This window comes from Nyctereutes procyonoides, unplaced genomic scaffold, assembly GCF_905146905.1.
Source record: "Nyctereutes procyonoides isolate TBG_1078 unplaced genomic scaffold, NYPRO_anot_genome, whole genome shotgun sequence".
Lineage (NCBI taxonomy): Eukaryota > Metazoa > Chordata > Mammalia > Carnivora > Canidae > Nyctereutes > Nyctereutes procyonoides.
In genome coordinates, this window is record NW_026575120.1 from 15,854,859 (window position 1) to 15,875,240 (window position 20,382).

General features: G+C 34.0%; 1 protein-coding gene across 1 annotated transcript in view; it reads right to left on the bottom strand.

Moving 5' to 3' along the window:
* The window catches only part of LOC129516129 (disintegrin and metalloproteinase domain-containing protein 18-like), a 164,913-nt gene that overhangs the window by 82,178 nt on the left and 62,353 nt on the right, over positions 1 to 20,382 (bottom strand). Inside the window, exons 12-15 of the mRNA XM_055335467.1 lie at positions 18,284 to 18,467; positions 11,409 to 11,504; positions 8,750 to 8,948; positions 3,070 to 3,175 (exon numbers count right to left, since the gene is read on the bottom strand). Of these exons, the coding sequence (XP_055191442.1) occupies positions 3,070 to 3,175; positions 8,750 to 8,948; positions 11,409 to 11,504; positions 18,284 to 18,467 (585 nt within the window). The remainder of the gene's footprint in view (positions 1 to 3,069; positions 3,176 to 8,749; positions 8,949 to 11,408; positions 11,505 to 18,283; positions 18,468 to 20,382) is intronic.

Sequence of the window (20,382 nt, forward strand, 5' to 3'; positions counted from 1 at the left end):
GTCACTCTATATTTTGATTGGAGAATACAGTATATTTATTATTTAAAGTATTTTCTGGTTGGTTTATAATGCTTTGTTCCTTTGCTCCTCTCTTGCTGTCTTTGTCTGTGATTTGATTTTCTATAGCTTTATACTTTGATTCCATACAGTTCATTTTTTATCTTTTGTGCATCTACTTTAAGTTTTTGCTTTGTGTTTACTATGAGACTTATGTAAAACAATGTATATTTATAACAATCAATTTTAGCTGTTAAAAACTCTGAACACATACAAAAATTACATTTTTATACTCCTCCTGCATATTTATATTTTTTAGGTCACAATGTGTATTTTTTACATTATTTATAAATTAGTAACTATGTCATTTCAAATTCTTTTGTCTTCTAATCTTTGTACTAGAGTTGTGAGTGATTTACCTCCCTCTTTTACCACTATAGGGTATTGTGATTTTAACTATTTATTTGCTATTTCCTGTGGATTTTATTCTTTCATATATTTTCTTTTCCTAATTTCCTTAATTTTGTCTTAAATAACCACCTTTAATCTTTCTTTCTTTCTTTCTTTCTTTCTTTCTTTCTTTCTTTCTTCTTTCTTTCTTTCCTTTCTCTCTTTCTTTTTTTCTTTTTTTCTTTCCTTTCTTTCTTTCCTCTAGTTAAGTAAATTTCATTGCCATCTCCTAATTTATTGACTCTTTCACTTTTTTAATTTAGTTGTTGTGTTCTTTGGCTTTGTGATTTGTTTGGTACTTTCTTATATTTTCTATATCTTGGTTAAAATCCTCAATTTGTTCATGCATTGCTCTTTTGATCACAGTACACATCTTTATTTTTATCTCTCTATCAAGTATATCACTTATCTCCATTTCATTAAATTGGTTTCTGGAGATTATTATTTTTTTGGGGAAAATACTTGTATGTTTCCTCATATTTTCTTAAATTCTGTGTTGGTTTCTGTGCATTACATAAAACAGCCACCTCTCCCCATCTTAAGTGAGTGGTTTCATTTACAAGATAAACCTCATTAATTAGTTCAGCCTAGTCTTAGTTCCAGTTTACTTTTTAATCTTTTTTGATTGTCCAAGACAACTTATTTACTCTTAGTGGCTCCCAATAGTTAAGATATGCCAAGACTCATCACTGCTATAAAAGGGAAGACTTCACTGAGCCCCAAGATGTAGTCTGACTGGAAGCAGCGTCCAAGGCAGCAGCTAGAAAAGTATGTAATTAAGGACTTCTCAGGGGGAAAAATAGGAGATGGATATTTTTGCTTTTTTTCTCTGTGTTGGGCCTAGCTGAATAGCTGCAGGGTTGGATAGAAAGGAGGAAACTCCATTGTCTTTTAGGCACTGTTTCTTTGCTACAGTCCTGTGAGACTTTGAACAGAAGTCCTATTTGCTATCAGAACTAGGTGGTTTGGGAACCTAATCTTTGGGCAGAGGATATAAAAATCTGTGGTGGAAGACAGGCTTTATAAGCTCCTTCCAGAGATACTGGAGACTTGCCACTGGCTAGCAGGGACACTGGGAGAGAAGGCTGCCAGCTTCTCTAGTTCTTGGGCAGGATCAAAGCCCATGATGTATTCTAAATTAGAAACCTGATCCTCAGTCAACAACTTTTACAGTATGCAAATGGATCCATTTCTGGTAAGACTTTGAAATAGGCAATTTTGCCTTCTTCCTCTGTGCTGAGCCCTGGGGGATAGCCGATTGAGAACTCCTTTGTTTGCTACAGCCTTGTGGGACTTGTGACTAGAAACTCCTTTTGGCTATCAGAGCCAGATGATTTGGGGACTTGTCTCTTGGGTGTAGTGCCATAGTTGGAGAACAGACTTTTGTACACATTTCTTGCAGGGAGATATGAGTGACTTAGAGTGGGCTATAAGGAATTGGCAGAGGAGGCATCCATCAGTTTCCTGAGTCTGGGAAGGATCATAGCTAGTCCTTAGATATGTGCTAAATTGGAAGCCTGGTCCATAGGTGGTAGCTTTCTAAGTAGGCAGCTAGATCCCTTTCAGGGAAAAGACTGGGCAGGAGATAGGAGATTTTACCAGCTTCATCTCTAGTGATCCCTGGGGGATATCTGTGGTATGTGCTTAAATTCCTGTTAACAATCATTCCTTTGTTTGCCATAGTGGACACAAGCCCTGTTGGCTTTCAGAATTAAATGTTTTGTGATTCTGTCTCTCAGGGAAGTGTCTTAAATGTTGGAAAACTAAATATAGGGTCCAAATTCTTTGCTCTCCAGAAAGAAACTAGAAGTTGGGATTTCCCTTCCAACTGAATGGTGCTGTGCCAGTGGTGGGGTTTATAGAGAGAGTGTGTATCTACTTGTTTCAATGTTGAGTATTTGCTCATTTTGCTCAATGTGTTAGAGTTTCAGGTATTTTCTAGATTTCTTTTAGAAGCAATTGCTCCATGTGTACATGAACATTCAGTGTGTATGTGGTAGGAGTAAAATTCCAGTCTCCTATGTTGCCATCTTGGTCAATCTCCTATCGTTGTTATTATTATTATTGTTATTCTTTCATTTTCAATAGTCCCATGAAATTGAGGAAGTATTTGTTATGGATTAAGCTCTCCTTATTGGATTTCATAAATCCCTTAAAAATATTCCAGTACTTCCATTTTAATCATCAATAGGTACTTCTATGTTTTACATATTAGTATTTTGGAAACAAACAACAGAAACAAAAAGGAAACGTTATTCCTCTCAATGATTTCATGTCTTAAAAATCAAAGCACTAGTTTTAGGATCATTATCATTTATCAACTTAAAAAAAACTCAGTTTTATCAATATAGTGCACAAGTTTTTGATTTTTGGCAGTTTTTGCCCACTGCCTACCTCTGGTAATAAACATCAGCTTTTTTTTTTTTTTTTTTTTGTCTAGTCTCATTATTAGAACATATCAGGGAAAAAGGAAATTGAATTACATTGAAGAACAATATATATAATGTTAATTGAAGATATTCTCCTGATATACAATTTACTGTCCATTACTCTTTAGTGTCTCTTGGTAAGCAATCTACATTTTTTATGACTCAATAAAACAATTATTTTCTATATACATACTTCTGGTCACAAGGTAATGGCTGTGAATTTTTAAAACCACAGTTTCCAAATTTATCATGCAAAGAATTGATTTCTTTGAAACAGGCAAATGGAGCACCTTGAGCACCTAAAAATGCAAAGATGTCTATTAAATTACTATTCTTAATTCAAATTAAAATTTTTGTTCATAAAAAAACAACAATGAAACTCTTATTGTATAAACAAAATATCATGAGAAAAGTCATTTTTTTTTCTGAGTGTATACTGTCAATGCAAGTAGAAAGAAACAATGATCTGACAGAAAACAGAAAAGACTTGTATCTATTGCAGTAAAATTAAATTGCTGTTAAAAATAATTTGCTGCCCCTCCCCATCCCGGGAGGCTCAGCGGTTTAGCGTTGCCTTCCGCCCAGGGCGTGATCCTGGAGACCCGGGATGGAGTCCCACGTCAGGCTCCCTGCATGGAGCCTGCTTGTCCCTCTGCCTGTGTCTCTGCCTCTCTCTCTCTCTCTCTCTGTGTCTCTCATGAATAAATAAATAAAATCTTAAAAAATAAAATTTGCTGCCCCTCCCTGTGGGTATGCAGACTGCCTCATCCAATGAATATTAGGCTTGACTTTGTAATTTGATCCTCTTACTGAAATGAGAGATTTGAAACACACTTATGGGCAGAAAATCTTGTGTGATTTGTGAGTAAAGGAGTGTTATATTCTCTTTATTTTCTGATGGGGGATAAGCAATGTTTTAAGTAGAGTTTCATCTGTCAGTCTGTGGATCATAGTCAAAGCAATATGGAGTAGTAGAATAATTGTATTGGATATGTAAATCTCAGATATTTTAGGGTTGTTTTCGATTCATTTAACATTGCAGGGTACCTAAAAGTGGACTTTTCCTGTAAAATATGTCTAAAAAATTTGGCATTGTCAGTGAAGCCAGTAGTAGATGAGAAGAAAACTGTTATCATTGGATAAAGAAGAATAATTCATGTTACATGAAAATGAAACACTTGGAAAAACTCTTCACAGTGACTGAAAGGGAGATAATAGCCTTAATAAACTTATTGTCTTAGGCAAACAAGTAGGGAAACAGAATCTGTCTTGGTTAATCTTGGCTGCATTTGACCAGAAGGTAAAGGTACTCAAGGAAAAGATAAACTAAACCCAAGATAGAATTAGTTATTTCAGGGACAGTAATAAAAATTAATAAAATAAAATAAAAAACAGAGAAAGCCTAGAAATGTGTCCATTCTACAGGCATTGGGGTGGATAATAATGGATGCTGGCTGATGTAAACTAGCCAAATTATTATTCTCATTTAATTGTTCTAAGTCTTTTCCATGGTGGATGCTTGTTGGTGGGTGTTAGTTTGGTGGATTAATACAAAGATTCACATTATTTTTCATTTCCATGTGTTTACCCACATTTCTCTATCCCAGAACCCTTGCCTTTAATCTTCTAGTTTTTCCACATCTAGGCTCCCCATCAACAAACTAGGCCCTTTGTCATCATTCATGAGTATATCTTTAATCTACCTCTGGCCATTTCTCCTTCCACAAAAAACAGATGACCAGATGGCCATTATCTTTCAAGGCATCCTCCAAAATGAGGTTGCAGTATGGCTACTGGATTTTTTCCCCTCACTAATAACCAGTGACTGAAGCAACATATCTATAAAACAAGCCTAGGCTTTTTCTTCTTGTGTAACTTGGTCATGGTGAAATCCTATGTATCTATGGGTGCGAGCTGAGGGAGATGCAAAGTGGAGAAGGGTATACTGTTCTGGATATCCTGCTCATGGATTTTTCTTCTGCCCTGTCTTTTTGCTTGTGTTTGAATCCAGGTGAATGAATGCCTTCCATTTATATGACCATTTAACTTGGTGGATCTGACATAACTAGGCTTATACTATACAGTTCTAAACACATGTTTATTTGGTGTCTGAAAATCAGATTCTTCATCTCTACAGGGGTCACTAATGTGACCAGAGTTGTTCTGTCAAAGTGGTATAGTTCTCCAGTGTAGGTGGCACAGTCTTGCTCCAGAACCCCAGATAACAGCCCTGTCATTCTCCCAAAAAGGTTTAGTATAAACCCTACATAGCATTTTTTTCTCACAACCTAAACTTCTGATATTATTGGGATTCCTGTGTTTTATAATTCAGAATGCAGAACTGCTTGCATTGCAACTTGGACACATTGCAGAGCCCTTTTCTACTTTTCACTTAACGTTAGCAACATTTCATGTCATCTAATAAATGAAGCAGTACTTCCTCATGTGGAATATACTGCCTCCAGAACCCAAAAAGAACTACCAAGTGTTTTACTTCTTTTAGTTCAATGAGATGTAAAACACATAAAGTTTGGTTTTACTTTGCAGGTGATGTCAGGTCATGGATCAGAGCTGTGCCATTTTATAAATTCAGTAGTTTCAGAGAAGTATACAGGCTAAAATCGGGGGTAAAATATTTTCAACTGTTCCCATAACAGTTGTCGTTCTCATTCTTTTTCCAACCAGAACCTTGATCACAGTAAAACAGACTTGATTGAGAATTTAACCTCCTCTGAGATTCCTCCAACTTGATAATTTTTTAACTTTTTCTAATATCCTATTTTAGGAGATGAAAATCCCTTTATAAGTTAACAGTGGTGCCTATTCAGCATACAATTTAATTTGAAATGAACACTTTTTAAAAAATATTTTATTTATTTATTCATGAGAGTCACACAGAGAGAGGCAGAGACATAGGCAGAGGGAGAAGCAGGCTCCCTGCAGTGAGCCTGATGCCGGTATCCCAGGATGCTGGGATCACGACTTGAGCCAAAGGCAGACACTCAGCCACTGAGCTACCCAGGTGCCCCTCAAATGAACACCTTTTTGTTTTCTTTTCGTAGTTTTCAATGTTGTTTGGTAATATCCATCTAATAACCCTGTCCTTATAGTTATCGTTTCCCCCGTACATTTCAATTGTACTAGCAAATGGATTATCTTGTACTATCCCAGTTCACTCAGTGAGGGTATTATCAACTTTTACCAGTGATGGCATGCTCATTCACAGCTTTCAGTAAGTAACTTAGTTTTGAAGGTGATCTTATGGGCTATTTTTTCACACCACTCTCAATATCAACTGTTAATGGTTAGGGCTTCTAGAAGTCAGAATCTAGATGAGGTATAATGTGAAAGCTATTTATTAGTGATTAGAACATCTGGAAGTGAGGGGGAGAATGCAGGGTGGAGCAAAGAAGTCAAACAGAAATGTAGGCCCAATAAAGACCCTATGGGTAGCTGTGAAACATAAATAGTCTGCTAGAGTACAAATTGTGCCTGATTTGCGGCTGGATTAGACCATAATGATCAGGACTTTATACCCCATCTCAATTAATTATTGCATTTGTGCTGTCCTGGGATGGGTGTGTTTTGGTGCCTGTGTTGAGACAAATTCTGGAGTGAGCTGACAGCTGGAGATGATATGATGACAGCACGCAGTATTTCTCTTGTCTATTTCACCTCATTTTCCCCCAGCATTCTATTTTCTTTCCTTTAACTGCACTTAGCACTATTAAAGGATTCATATTTCTTTTGTCTTTATGTGTTTACTGTATTTGTTTCCTGATCATAAGCTCCATGAGTACAATAGCCACATGACAATTTTCATCTTGTTGAATACTATTCAGCTCTGTGTACATGCTTTGCCTTAAGTACAGCATTTTGCTGTATAGCTTTTGTTAGCATAAGAACAAGAAAAAAAGTGCCTCCTCCAGATAGTAGCCAAATGAATGAAGAAAGGAAGGATGAATGAATGAACTACATCAAGAGATCAATTTTTTCACCCAGATGGGTAAGTTTTGTGGGATACTATGGCATATATGAGAAGAGGAATTACATATGCATTAATGGTTGATTAAGTCTTACCTAAGAATCCTTGCTTTAATTAGAGCTCAAAAAGATTGTCAAATGACAAGTAGCTCAATTCTGGATAAAGGATTTATTTATTGATAAAGAAGAGTATGTTCTGGACAGTCCTTAATGGATTTTATAGGGAGTATTATTTAATTTAATTTAATTTAATTTAATTTAATTTAATTTAAAATTTTTTAATGATTTTTTAAATTTTTATTTACTTATGATAGTCACACACAGAGAGAGAGGCAGAGACACAGGCAGAGGGAGAAGCAGGCTCCATGCACCAGGAGCCCGATGTGGGACTCGATCCTGGGTCTCCAGGATCGCGCCCTGGGCTAAAGGCAAGCGCCAAACCGCTGCGCCACCCAGGGATCCCTTAATTTAATTTTAAAATGATATATTAAACCTTGATCTAAAGTTACTGTGACACTGACAAATAATATTTTTTAAATGCAAGTAATCATTGAAAAAGAAAAAGAAAAACAAAGAAACCAAATAAAAAGTGGAATCATGAAAATACAGCCTAGAGAAAACACCACTGACCTGTGGTTTAGGGGATTATAGCTCGGCAGCACTGGTTAAATGTTGGTTAAATCACTTAATTTGAAACTTCTTTTTTTTTCTTTTTTTCTTTTTTTTAAATTTTTATTTATTTATGATAGTCACACAGAGAAAGAGAGAGGGAGAGAGGCAGAGACATAGACAGAGGGAGAAGCAGGCCCCATGCACCGGGAGCCCGACGTGGGACTCAATCCCGGGTCTCCAGGATCGCGCCCTGGGCCAAAGGCAGGCGCCAAACCGCGGCGCCACCCAGGGATCCCTGAAACTTCTTACTAAAGACAAGTTTCAAATAATTAGAAAGACAATATAAATTGCATATCATGTCATTTGGTACAAATTATAGACCTTATTACTGCTGGGCAAATAACTGAAAAGTGCTGCTTATACTACTTTTGCTCAATTACTAAATGATTGATCTGAATACATTTCAATGAGTAATTTTTATCCATTCAAATTCAATTTAATCCCTATAAGAAATTATATTGGGGTACTATGAGTAGTTACTGCCTAACAAGCTTATATGCACAATTCTTATTTGAATTACTCGGAAAAAAAAAAGGAAATATAAGAAAATATAAGAAAGAATTGGGGGGGGTGCAGCTGGGTGGCTCAGTGGTTGAGCATCTCTGCCTTTGGCTCAGGTTGTGATCCCAGGGTTCTGGGATGGAGTCCCACATCATCACCACCACCCCACCCCCCAACAGGGAACCTGCTTCTCCCTCTGCATATATCTCTGCCTCTCTCCATGTATCTCTCATGAATAAATAAATACAATCTTTTTTAAAAAAAGGAATGAATTTTGATCAGTGGCCTATGACTACTGTTATCCTAGCAGTTCCTCAGTAAAGAAATATGATCATACTTGAATAAAATTCACTCTGATTACCAACAAAATTCACTCTGTTTTATGCCATTAAAATTAGATAATGAAGATGTAAAGTAAAAGAAATTTAAGTAAAATTCTACAATCTATTGACTTGCCTTCCAATCTCTATGTATATTATGAGAAGTAAACATGGATTTTTGCCCAGGTTGCCAAGTACAAAAAGCAAAAATCAACCCATGAGAAGAGGAATATACAGTATTATCCTGGAGAATTTTAAACACTTCTACAAAAACTTCTTCTCTAATTCAAATTTAATCTTTATTGAGCTTGTGATTCAGGTGCTTCTATTTTGAGAGTTGTGTGATATATATTTTATCATATAGAGGTAAAAGAAATATATAAGAAAGAGCAATACCTTCTCCAACTATCTGGGCACACTGGTTATCAGTAGTTTGGCATCGTCCATTATAACAATACGCAGTTCCCAACCTGCACAACATGCCATTTGATGCATAAGTGTCAGGAACACAATTACTAGATGTTCCATTGCAATATTCTGTAAAATCACATTCTTGATCAATAATCTTTCTACATGGAGTGCCTGCTACTGATATCTAGGAAGAAAAAGAAAAAGAATTTCATGTTCTTGCAAATGAACAGATTTATTCATCCTTACTGAGTGAACAGATTTATCAAATAAACTATGCCTAATTATTGATATTTAGGGGAATCACAGAATTCCCGAGGTTGTGAGTTATCAAGGAAATGTCAGGTATTCATTATGAAGCCCAAAGGAAAATAACTGTCTCAGATGCAATAGGATCCCTTCTGACAGAAGGTTTACAACCATTCTGTGTTCTGCCTTCTATTTTCTGCATTCTTTCTGACTCAACATGCATTTGGAGGGAGCCTAAACAGGTAACTCATACTTGTTCCTCAAAATTGGAGGACAAATGCCTCTCCTTTTTTGTCCTTGAAGTGACCAGGAGCCAAACTACCTGGTTTCAATTTCTTGCTCAGATTTTCACTAGTTTATTGTGTGGGTGAGATACAGATCTCTCTCATTTGCAGTTGCTTCATTTGTAAACTCAAAATAATTATCATTCCCTGAGAGAATTCTTGTTAATACTAAACTGAGTTAAACTGGATAATTTGGTTTTTGGGTGTTGAGTTTGATAAGTTTGTTACAGATTTTGGATACTCCCCTTATCAGATATGTCATTTGCAAATATCTTCTCCCATTCTGCACGGTGCTTTTTAGCTTTGTTATTTCCTTTCCTGTGCAGAAGCTTTTTATCCTGATGAAGTCCCAATAGTGCATTTTACTTTTGTTTCTTTTCTTTGCCTTTGGCGACATGGTAGGAAGAAGTTGCTATTTATTCTGTAATCCTCACTGTCTATATAACTTCAGTAACACTTAAACTTCATTTTTTTTAAATTACTGTAGGATCCTGCCTTCTGCCTTATCTTTGTACATTCTAACCAAGTTATATGGAATGTTTCTGAGTTAGTTACTATACCATCAAAGTGTACTGCCACTGAACACTGTATAGAGAGAGAATACATTTTTGGAGGGTTGAGACAAATTGTTTAAGAATTTTCATAATTTGTGAGTAATAAAAAGCCAGCTTATATAATTTTTAACAATGAATACCTATTTTGAAAGCACAAACTAAACAAAACAAATACAAAAAGAAATGAGCTACTAACAAGAACCAGAACATGAATCTCAAATCGATTATGCTAACCTAATTATAATGTTTATACATGATACAATTTATATTCCTGCAAAAGGAAAATTACAGATGCAGAAGACAGATCTGTAGTTACCAGGGTTTGTGGGTGTGGGTATGAATTGAATACAAGGGGGCACAGGGTGAATTTTTGGGAGTGGTGATAAAATCACCTATCCTTTGATTGTGGTCCAAGTTTTAAGACTGAATGTCTGTTATAATACTCAAAAGTATTCACTAAAATAATTTTATCATAATAAAATTATAGTATAGTAACTTAAACCTTAATTGAAAAATTGGGCACAAAGAACATATGGAATATTTACATGTATTATGTGTATTAGAATATTACATGTATTAGAATTGAAATTATAAAACATTTGCATTATTGAACTTGATTTCCCATCCAAACATATGTCCTAAAAGATAATATATTAGTGCACCCATATTTAGCCTACAGTTATTAATTCTTGTATAACATATTATACTGAAATGTAACCAATCCAGTACTAACAAATATTATTTATGATTTGCTACTGCAAGCAGTTCTGTAATTAATATTCTTTTTTGAGCTTTCCATATATGTGCATATTTCTAGAGCAGTTCTGTAATTAATATTCTTTTTTGACCTTTCCATACATGTGCATATTTCTAGAGCATATACATAAAAAGGAAACTGGCCATTTATACTCTGTCCAGAGATATTCAAATATGGCTCACCAAAGGGATTGTAGTAATTCAAAATTTCACAAACACTCTCCAAAAAAATGATCCTTATTCCTTTTCTTTGGCTACTATCTGACATTGTTGTTTTTAAGATTACCGTTTGGATGACTACTTTATGATACTGTATTACTTTTATTTGTATTTACCTTAATTATTGCAGATGAAGCATACATTATTGAACAGTTCTACTCTCATTTTTGTAAACAGCCTGAACATTCCTTTTGCCTGTGTGTGTGGTTTGCCTTTGACTTATAATGTCTGAGAGTTTTTTGCATATTCTGTATGCTACACATTTTGTCTGCTACACAATTTGTTCATTTGTCTTACAATTTTTCAATGGTCATTACCATTTATTTGACTTCACAATTTCCTTAAGAATTGGTAATATCTTGATATCGTAATATATATGTTTATTCTTTCTTTACCTGATAATTTAAGAGATGATAAACTTTACTTCATAGTAGTTTTCCTTTTTACTTGTGGTTGTTTATGGAATCTCCATTTTGTTACTCTGAATTACTTCTATAGTCTCTTTATCAACCCCATATTAATTTAGTTAATATAGACTTCTATGATCACAGTTTAATTTCCTTTTTATAAATGTTGGAAACTTACCTCACAGTTTGCTGTGCAGCATGGTCCAGAACCACATTTTGCTGAGCCTTTCAGTTTACATGTGTTAAAATCACAGCATTTCTTAAATTGACATTTCTAAAATTTCATAAGAAATATTATTGTAGTTCAACTACTTAACAGCTCTTATTTAGTAGTCTTAGCCTCTATTTAAGACACTTTTGATTTCAACTATTTAATTGTACAATGTATTCAATGAAGTTTTATTTTATTATTTCTTCAATCCCCAAAAGAATATATAATCATAAGAACTAAATAACATCTAAAATAGCAATTGATTAGTAACATTTATTACTTAAAGTCATTGGCAATTAATTCATAAATTACCAACATGGAAATATATTTCTGAAGAAAAAAGTGTGAGTTTCCTTTTTTTAAATTTATTATTATTATTTTTTTATTTATGATAGTCACAGAGAGAGAGAGAGGCAGAGACACAAGCAGGCTCCACGCACCGGGACCCCGATGTGGGTGGGATTCGATCCCGGGTCTCCAGGATCGCTCCCTGGGCCAAAGGCAGGCGCCAAACCGCTGCACCACCCAGGGATCCTTTTTTTTTTTTTTTTTTTAAGTGTGAGTTTCCAAGAGAAAACCTTCCCCAATTGTCTTTTCTTTTCTTTTTTTCTTTTTGAGATTCCATTTATTTATTCATGAGAGACACAGAGAGAGAGAGAGAGGCAGAGACAGAGACAGACAGAGAAACAGGCTGCACGCAGAGAGACCGACATGAGACTCGATCCCGGGTCTCCAGGATCACACCCTGGGCCGAAGGCAGCGCTAAACCGCTGAGCCACACGGGGCTGCTCCTCAATTGTCTTTTAATGATTTCTTTACTCAGGTTTCATTTTGTGAATAAAGTTAGAGTTAGGCAATAATTACAACAAAAGCACATTTAATACTCATGTGCCATATTTTACTATAATGAAATTAACAAAAAAGGATATGCTAATATATATATGTATTTTTAAAAGGTAAATGACATTCAACTGTTATTCAAAGTAGGTAATAGTATAAATAATACACTAAATATTATTTCTATGTAAATAAATTGTTTTATGTCTTTAATTTTTTATATCCTTAACACTTAAAAAATCAAACATTTTCTATTTACTCAAAAACTAGTTTCAAAGATCTTGTCCTAGGACATAAAGGTAAGATTCTTCTTAATTTTTAATTTTCCATTTGTTTCTGCTTTTCCATGTTTTTATGTGAATAGATATGTATTTATAAATATCCCATCCCAGAAATAATATAGAAAATATAGAGAAAAAGTTGAAGTTGTTGCCATACTTCCCAGATTCTCCAAGGGTAAATGCAATATCATTATTTGAGTGTGTGTGTGTGTATGTGTGTGTGTGTGTGTATTCTTCCATCGACAGAACAAAGATGTTTTTCCAACCATGTTTATTAATACTAATTATGACCAAATCAGTTTAACTTACAATGAGCTTATGGGGATATGGTGTCTTATTTTTTTGTTATAATTTCTCTGATTACATTACTAGTGAATGTGATCATGAGTTTTTATTTTGTGCAACATTATGAATTAAAATAATCATTTCTTTTGACTGCTTTGAGCATTCTGATTCTCCTCTTTTCCCCACTAAATAGTGGGAAAACCTTTTACATAATATCCAGTTATCCTTTCTCCCTTCTATGTGTTTATAACATTTCTTTGCAGTCTGTTGTCTTGTTAATGGTGCCTGTCATTTTGTGAAATTTGTATTGTTGTTTTTTATGACTATTGGGTTTTATGTCTTTTTACTAAGACGTCCATTATGCAAAGAATATTATCAATACTTTATTATGATATTTTATTGCTATTTTAAATATTTTATTTATTTTTTTTACTGAAATGTGTCCCTCTATATTTTGTGGGATATTTGGTCAAACGTTTACTACTTGTCATTATATTTGTGTATACAAGAACAAATGTACACTCCTCCACATATGTAGGTGGGTGCATAAAACAGAATTCCATTTGTGTAAAATGAGTGATATTTACAGATATAGATATCCATGCCATTCTTCCAAAGACCACCATAGTTCAACTGTAATTCAAGAAGTTGGATTTATTACTAGCATCAGCAAAGGAGAATACCACCATGGGAAACTGTGATACTCCTGACTGATAGGTTAAAATTACAGAATTTGGGCTGTGTTAGGTAATTTGGGGTGTATAAGGAATCTGAACTTTGTCAGATTAGATGATATCAGAAACTAAAGGATACATCTCTGATTGGGTATTTTAGTAAGGCTTATCTAGAAGAGGAAGGACTATACCAATGTTAAAGCTGAAACTGGAAAAAAGAGCAGGAATTATTCATATTAGCAAGGATAGGAGGGTGTTTGGGCATTTCTGTAACTATAACAATTTCCGAGTTTACTTGTATTCAGACACAGAGAGTGGCTTTGCTTTTTTTCATCCATCATGATCAAGATGTTGAACTTTTATGAAATTATGTATATTCAACAGGAGTACCCCACAACCCATTCATGTCAGGCCAGCTTCTAGCGACACCAAGGACCAGCTGATACTACTAGGCCAGATCCTGCACATCAGGGGCTGCATCTTCCTTTCTCATAATGAATGCACTGAATTTATAGGTAAATACTTATAACATTATTTCCATACTGAAAATAAATGTTATATATCTATATAAATTTAACGTATTTAGATACTTAAATCTCTTTATAAACATATGAGTGTTGATACAGAGATAGATACAGAAATTTAGATATCAGTTTTCATTTCTTATGCCAATAGCCCAATACAACAGTGAATAGAATTAAACAGCCTCAAAGTATGTCTGCTTTTTAAGGCAAGATTTCCCCCAAATCAACTCTTTATAAAAAGTTCTTTGTATTCTTCCTTAGCTCTAAGAAAAACTTTCGGGATGCCTGGGTGGCTCAGTGGTTGAGTGTCTGCCTTTGGCTCAAGGCATGATCCCTTAGTCCTGGGATCGAGTCCCACATCAGGCTCCCTGCATGGAGCCTGCCTCTCCCTCTGCCTGTGTCTTTGCCTCTCTCTCTGTGTGTCTCTCATGAATAAATAAATAAAATATAAGAAAAAACCTTTCAAATAAACTCTCCAAGTACTATTATGACTAATGAATATTCTAAATATACTAATCCTTAGCCGTTAATATGGATGATACATTATAAAGATAATTACACTATCCATGCATTTATTGAATCAACAAGTATTTGTTGAGTACCCTGTACGTACGAGATGCTAGTCTACTGGAAATCAAGGAACAATTAAGGGATGGACTATATTCACTTTAATTTTCTGGTTTTTTGTTTTTATTTGTTTTTGGGTTTTGGGGTTGTTTTTTCTTTTTTTCTTTTTGCCAGTATCACTCCATTTTAATCACAGTATGTGTGTGTGTTTGTTGTGTACATTTGTGCATCTAATTTGCTAGTGATGGTAATTTTCCCAAATTATTAAAATGGATGAATAGACTTAGTTTTTATTTCTAGATGAAAAAGAATGAGTTAAAACATATCACATTTTATATCAAATTTTTTATAATTTAGAAAATGTATAACATCATCAGCAAAATTTCTTTTTCTTGGGTATAGTTGATACACATTAGTTTCCAAGTGTACAACATAGTGATTCAACCTCTCTGTACTTTATGCTATACTCTCCACAAGTGTAGCTACCATCTGCCACTATACGATGCTATTACAGTATCATTGACTATATTCTCTGTGCTGTGCTTTTATTAATAATAATAATAATAAATAACCACCAGAACTATGTGGCATGGACTTTTCCTTGATGAGAAGTTCTGAAAATATAGACAGGATTTTTTTAGTATATTTTTCTTAATAATGCTATTCACTTTTTAAATGTCTACGCATGTTAGTTTTTGCAAATTATTTTTTTCAAGGAATTAATCCATTTAATCTTGGTTGTTAAATTTAGTAGTACAATATTATTCATGATATCATCTTACCATTTTAATGTCATATTACATAAGATTTATATTGATGTCCCATTTTAATTACTGTTACTGTTGAATTTTTGTTAGTGTCAATAAAAGCATTTCTCTATTTATTCAAATAATTTCTATTTGGTTGTAGAATGATTGGATGAAGAATCTGTGCAAACATTGGGTCCATTGAACCTACTGTGAAATGGCCTTTTTTAAGCACTCCATGTATTATCTGGATTCTCTATATCCTCACTCTACTCATGATGATGTTTTGGGTCCTCTCATGTGAGTATGATAAGCAAAGATTCTGTATTGAATCATCCTACAGTGGTCTGCATATTCTCCATTCCCCAGTGTACAGTTACTTCAGTAAAAGACTATTGATCATTCTGTTGAAGAGGGAAATGATTGAGGAAATTGCTACTACTTTCTGTCCTTACTAGAGCATTGTAGGTTTTCGTCCTCTATCTGAACAATGAGCTCAAGCTCTGAGACTGGCATGGGTCTAAAAATGTATTAAGAGATTAGCAAGAGATTTGTGGCAATTGGCATTAGTCCTCTGCTCACTGTTTCTTAATTTTTAGTTATATACATCAAGAAATATGGTAATTGACTATCTAGATCTTTCTTAACTATCAGTATAAATGCATGCAGGTCAAAACCAGTAGGTACCATCTATGCCTCTCTTCCCTTTATGCTAATTTTATCCATTTTGGCTATTATTGTTAAGCACTACCACTTGGCCTATGCTATTATTCGGTGATTCCTAGTGACACTAGGATTCCCAACTCTGTGATGGCACTTCCAGCCATCAACTCTTGTCTATAGAAGAAAGTTATAGATTGGATCTACCAAGATACTCCAGGATAATGTCCCCACCTTAAAGTCCATAATCTTAGTTATTTTTGCAAAGTATTTCACTAATATAACATATCCATAAGTCCAAGAATTACAGTGAGGACATCTTTGAAGGTCCATTCTAACTATGACTCAAACACTGGCATGAAAGTACAGATGTTAGAGAAGGGAAGTAAGCCAGTACATGTAGGTTTGTGAGTTGGTTACTGCTCTTTTAAGCTAAAGCTAAATCCCACAGATACCTCTAGGAAATGATATAAAATAGGGGACATAAAAATATTTTCTGTAAAGGACAAAATAGCAAATATTTGCAACTTTGCTAAAATAGTGCACCATATGGCTTCTGTTGCAAATGTTCAGCTCTGCCATTATAGCACAGAAACAGCCATAGACAATATGCATATGGGCATGGCTGTATTCCAATAAAAATTCCATTTACAAAATTAGGTGGCAGCTGTATTTGGCCCACTGGCCAGTTTGCAGAATTCTAATGTAGAGCATTAGAATTAAATATCTAAGAGAATTTACTTATAAAGGATAAGAAATATGGGGCATTTATTCACCAACTACCCTTCATAATTATGAGGGCTGATCATTAGCCCCATGTGCTTATAGCCCACCTTGCTAAAGGCTGAGCATGCTACTAAGACCAGAGGAAGCACTCCAACAAAAAGTCTCAGGTATTTAAAGCAAGTACTCTTTCTAGGAACAATCAATGCTGAGAAGAGACTGATAGGACAGTATCTGCTGTGACATTCTGCTTAGAGCCTGTAGTTACAGAAGCTCAAAATGTGCAGACCTAGCTCCAGATTACATTGCTTTATTCTATCCTTCATTAAAAACAGACTTTTGGGGAGGGCAATTGGCATCATATTTAGGAGTATTTAGGGGGATGTGAATACAAAATAAGCATAGTACTGCTGATTAGAAAACTAAAATGACATTTAAAAAAATCTGAGATAACTGGGTGCCTGGATAGCTCAGTTAGTTAAATGTCTGACTCTTGATTTCAGCTAAGGTCACAATCTCAGAGTTGTGAGATCGAGCTGCACTTTGGGCCCAATCTCAATCTTCTTGAGATTTTCTCTCCCCTTCTGCCCCTTCCTACCCCTCTAACAAAAACAAAACAAAACAAAACAAATAACAAATAACCCAACAAATAAAAAACAAAAAAAATGAAAGAGAAAAAGAAAGAAAGAAGAAAGAAAGAAGAAAGAAAGAAAGAAAGAAAGAAGAAAGAAAGAAAGAAAGAAGAAAGAAAGAAGAAAACCTGAGATAAATGATAAATGGAAAACTTACAAATATATAAATATATATAAACCTTTGTGAATAGTGGGGGATTAAGGTAACTTGTAGGGATTAATGTTATGTAAACAAATAGTGGTAAGATCTTTTTGTAGTTGGATAAGAAATTCATGTAACTGATGGGGGACTAATCATTAAATTTTATTTAAATAGAAGGAAATTGCAAAGTATTGCACAATAATGATATTATAATAGATTAAATATGTAGTCTTATCTGTTGAGAATAGTGTGCAGAAAATATTTGATTGATGGGACTGTGGTAGATTGGATATCTATATTTAGAAGTGAGCAAAAAAATTGATCATTCTGAAACTTGGAAATGCAAGAATGCTTGAAAATGCTTGAGAATTTGCTTGAGAATTAAGAAAAATCTATTATAAAGTTTTACCATTCTTACAACCAGAGATGGGAAAATTTGGACCAAAATCAGAAGTTTGTACAGAAAACAGATTGAAGTCACATGAATTAGGAAGTAAGTCATGGACAAAAAGTCATCCACTTAGCCTATATATGCAAAACCTCTTTGCTGGCATACTTGAGAACAGTGTATGCAAACCAAGTTTCATGACTCATTGGTCTTCTCAGTTGAAGAGGGAAGGAAAAGTGATTCATATACCCTAATTTACATACATTTTCATATCTAAGTTCTATATTGAAGACATAGTTGCATATATTATTCCATATATACCATGAAAACCACTTATTAGAAACACAAGAAATTGTGCTCAAATTCCAATCTTTATTGCTTACCTCTTGGCTGCCACAGTCACATTCTTCATTAGGTTCCAAAATCCCATTACCACATACTGATTGATTTTGATATAACGGTTGCAAATTTGGAAAGTTCTGAAGACATTTAGTCTCAAATTTTGAAATAAAATATCTATAGTCATGCATGCTACAGTTGCTAAAAAATTTTATACCACTGGAACCCCTACAATGAAATAATAATCCTCAGGTAAATCCTCAGGCTAATAAACCCCCACCTAAACAATGCCTCATATATAATGATATGAATTGCAAGATGGCTCAAATGAAAATCTTGTACCTTAGCAGAGACGAAGACAAGCATGATTAAAATTTTAATTTATCATTGTTTATCTTTAACATTCATTTTTCTAAAATGCCATTGAAAATTTATCATTCCAGGAGAGCAATAAATTGTAACGGTTAGATCCCTACCTATCATCTGTTATCTGCCATCTTTGTCTACCTAATATGCTCTTGTCTCATATATCCAAAGCTTCCTTCCCTCAAATGTAAACTTCCAAAAAGGTCCTGATTGACATTAGATAAATTGTGTCCCCTCCCTTCATTGTCATATTTATTATTCTACATGGTACTTTTGCATCATGTAAATATAAACTCATTTGTATTTTTTAAATCTATTTTTATAGGACTTATATTTTGCACTAAAATATAAGCTCTGTGAAGGTCTTTATTTTCATGTTCACAGCTATATTTCTAGTAGGACATCTAAAAGATATGTCTAATGGATCTCCAATAGACATTTTGAATATACTATGTACAATATTGACTGCTGATCTTCTCAGCCAAACCTGTGCCATCCACTAGTCTCAGTTCCAGGCAACTTTATTCTTCTGGTTTCTCAGGCTGATAACATTGGTGTAATCCTGGACTCATACACATCTAACAATACACATGCACATACATGAATGTAATATATGCAGTTAACAATTTTTATGTTGATTGGATGTTGGAATGATATTTTTGATATATTGAGTTAAATAAAATATATTATTAAATACATCACTGCAAGTAACTTTATCTGATTAAAAAATTTTAATACAGCTACTAGAAAATTTAAAATTACATATATAGTTCACATTTTATTTCTATCTCACAGTGCCAGTCTAAGTAATCATGTCTCAAACAATAACTCCTAAACAGACATATCTAAGGGTCCAAAGAAATAAATATATAGCTGCTAAGGTTTTGGAGTTGGGAGAGTGAGGAGAAAAAGGAATGCTTTGGTGTTCACTGACATAGCAATTTGTAATGGAATAAATAGGAGAAGAATATCACAAGGAATAATATTATTTAAGTAATTTCCTATTACATTTAACTACTTTGTTTCAATAGATTTCAGTGCTGCTCCACTTTTGCAGGCCATTTTTAGGCAAAAAGCTGCAAATTTTGAGCATTGATATTTTTCACACAAAATTAGTTTAAAAATAGAGACTTAGATGAATCACTAAATTCTAATCCTGAAAGCAACATTGCACTGTATGTTAACTAACTAGAATTTAAATAAAAATTTAAAAAGAAAAAAATAGAAACAGGTTATTTCTACTTGGGTCACATGCTTTTTGAGTAAAAATTAAAAATATTAATTACAACTTGAAACTTTTGTTTAAAAAAAAAAAGAAACTTTTGTTTAAAGTGTGTACCAAGCAATTTTTTTTAAATCTTTGCTTAAAAGATGGCCATAAAAAGGAATAAATGAATGTGTCAGCCTAAGTATATAGAATTTTAATAGACCAAGACATTTCTTTTTTTTTAAAAGACATTTCAAAGTAAATATTAATTGATTTACTTTTTTGTGGGGAAGATTATCATCCATGTCTAAAGACAACTATAAAATAAGTTGAGCTAAGGAAGCTGTTTCAAAGTATTTTAATTTCTTATCCCAAACTCCAAGTATGGGCTAGAAAAAATTGAAATAATGATTTTAGGGAAGACAGTTTTTCCTGAAACCCTATCTCTTTTTGAATACCATGGATATTAATTTGGGAAAGCCTCAGCTATTTACTTTCTTTACATATGTACTTTGGTAGCTGAAATTATATGGACCAAGATAAGCGAACATGCTCTTTGAATTCATATTA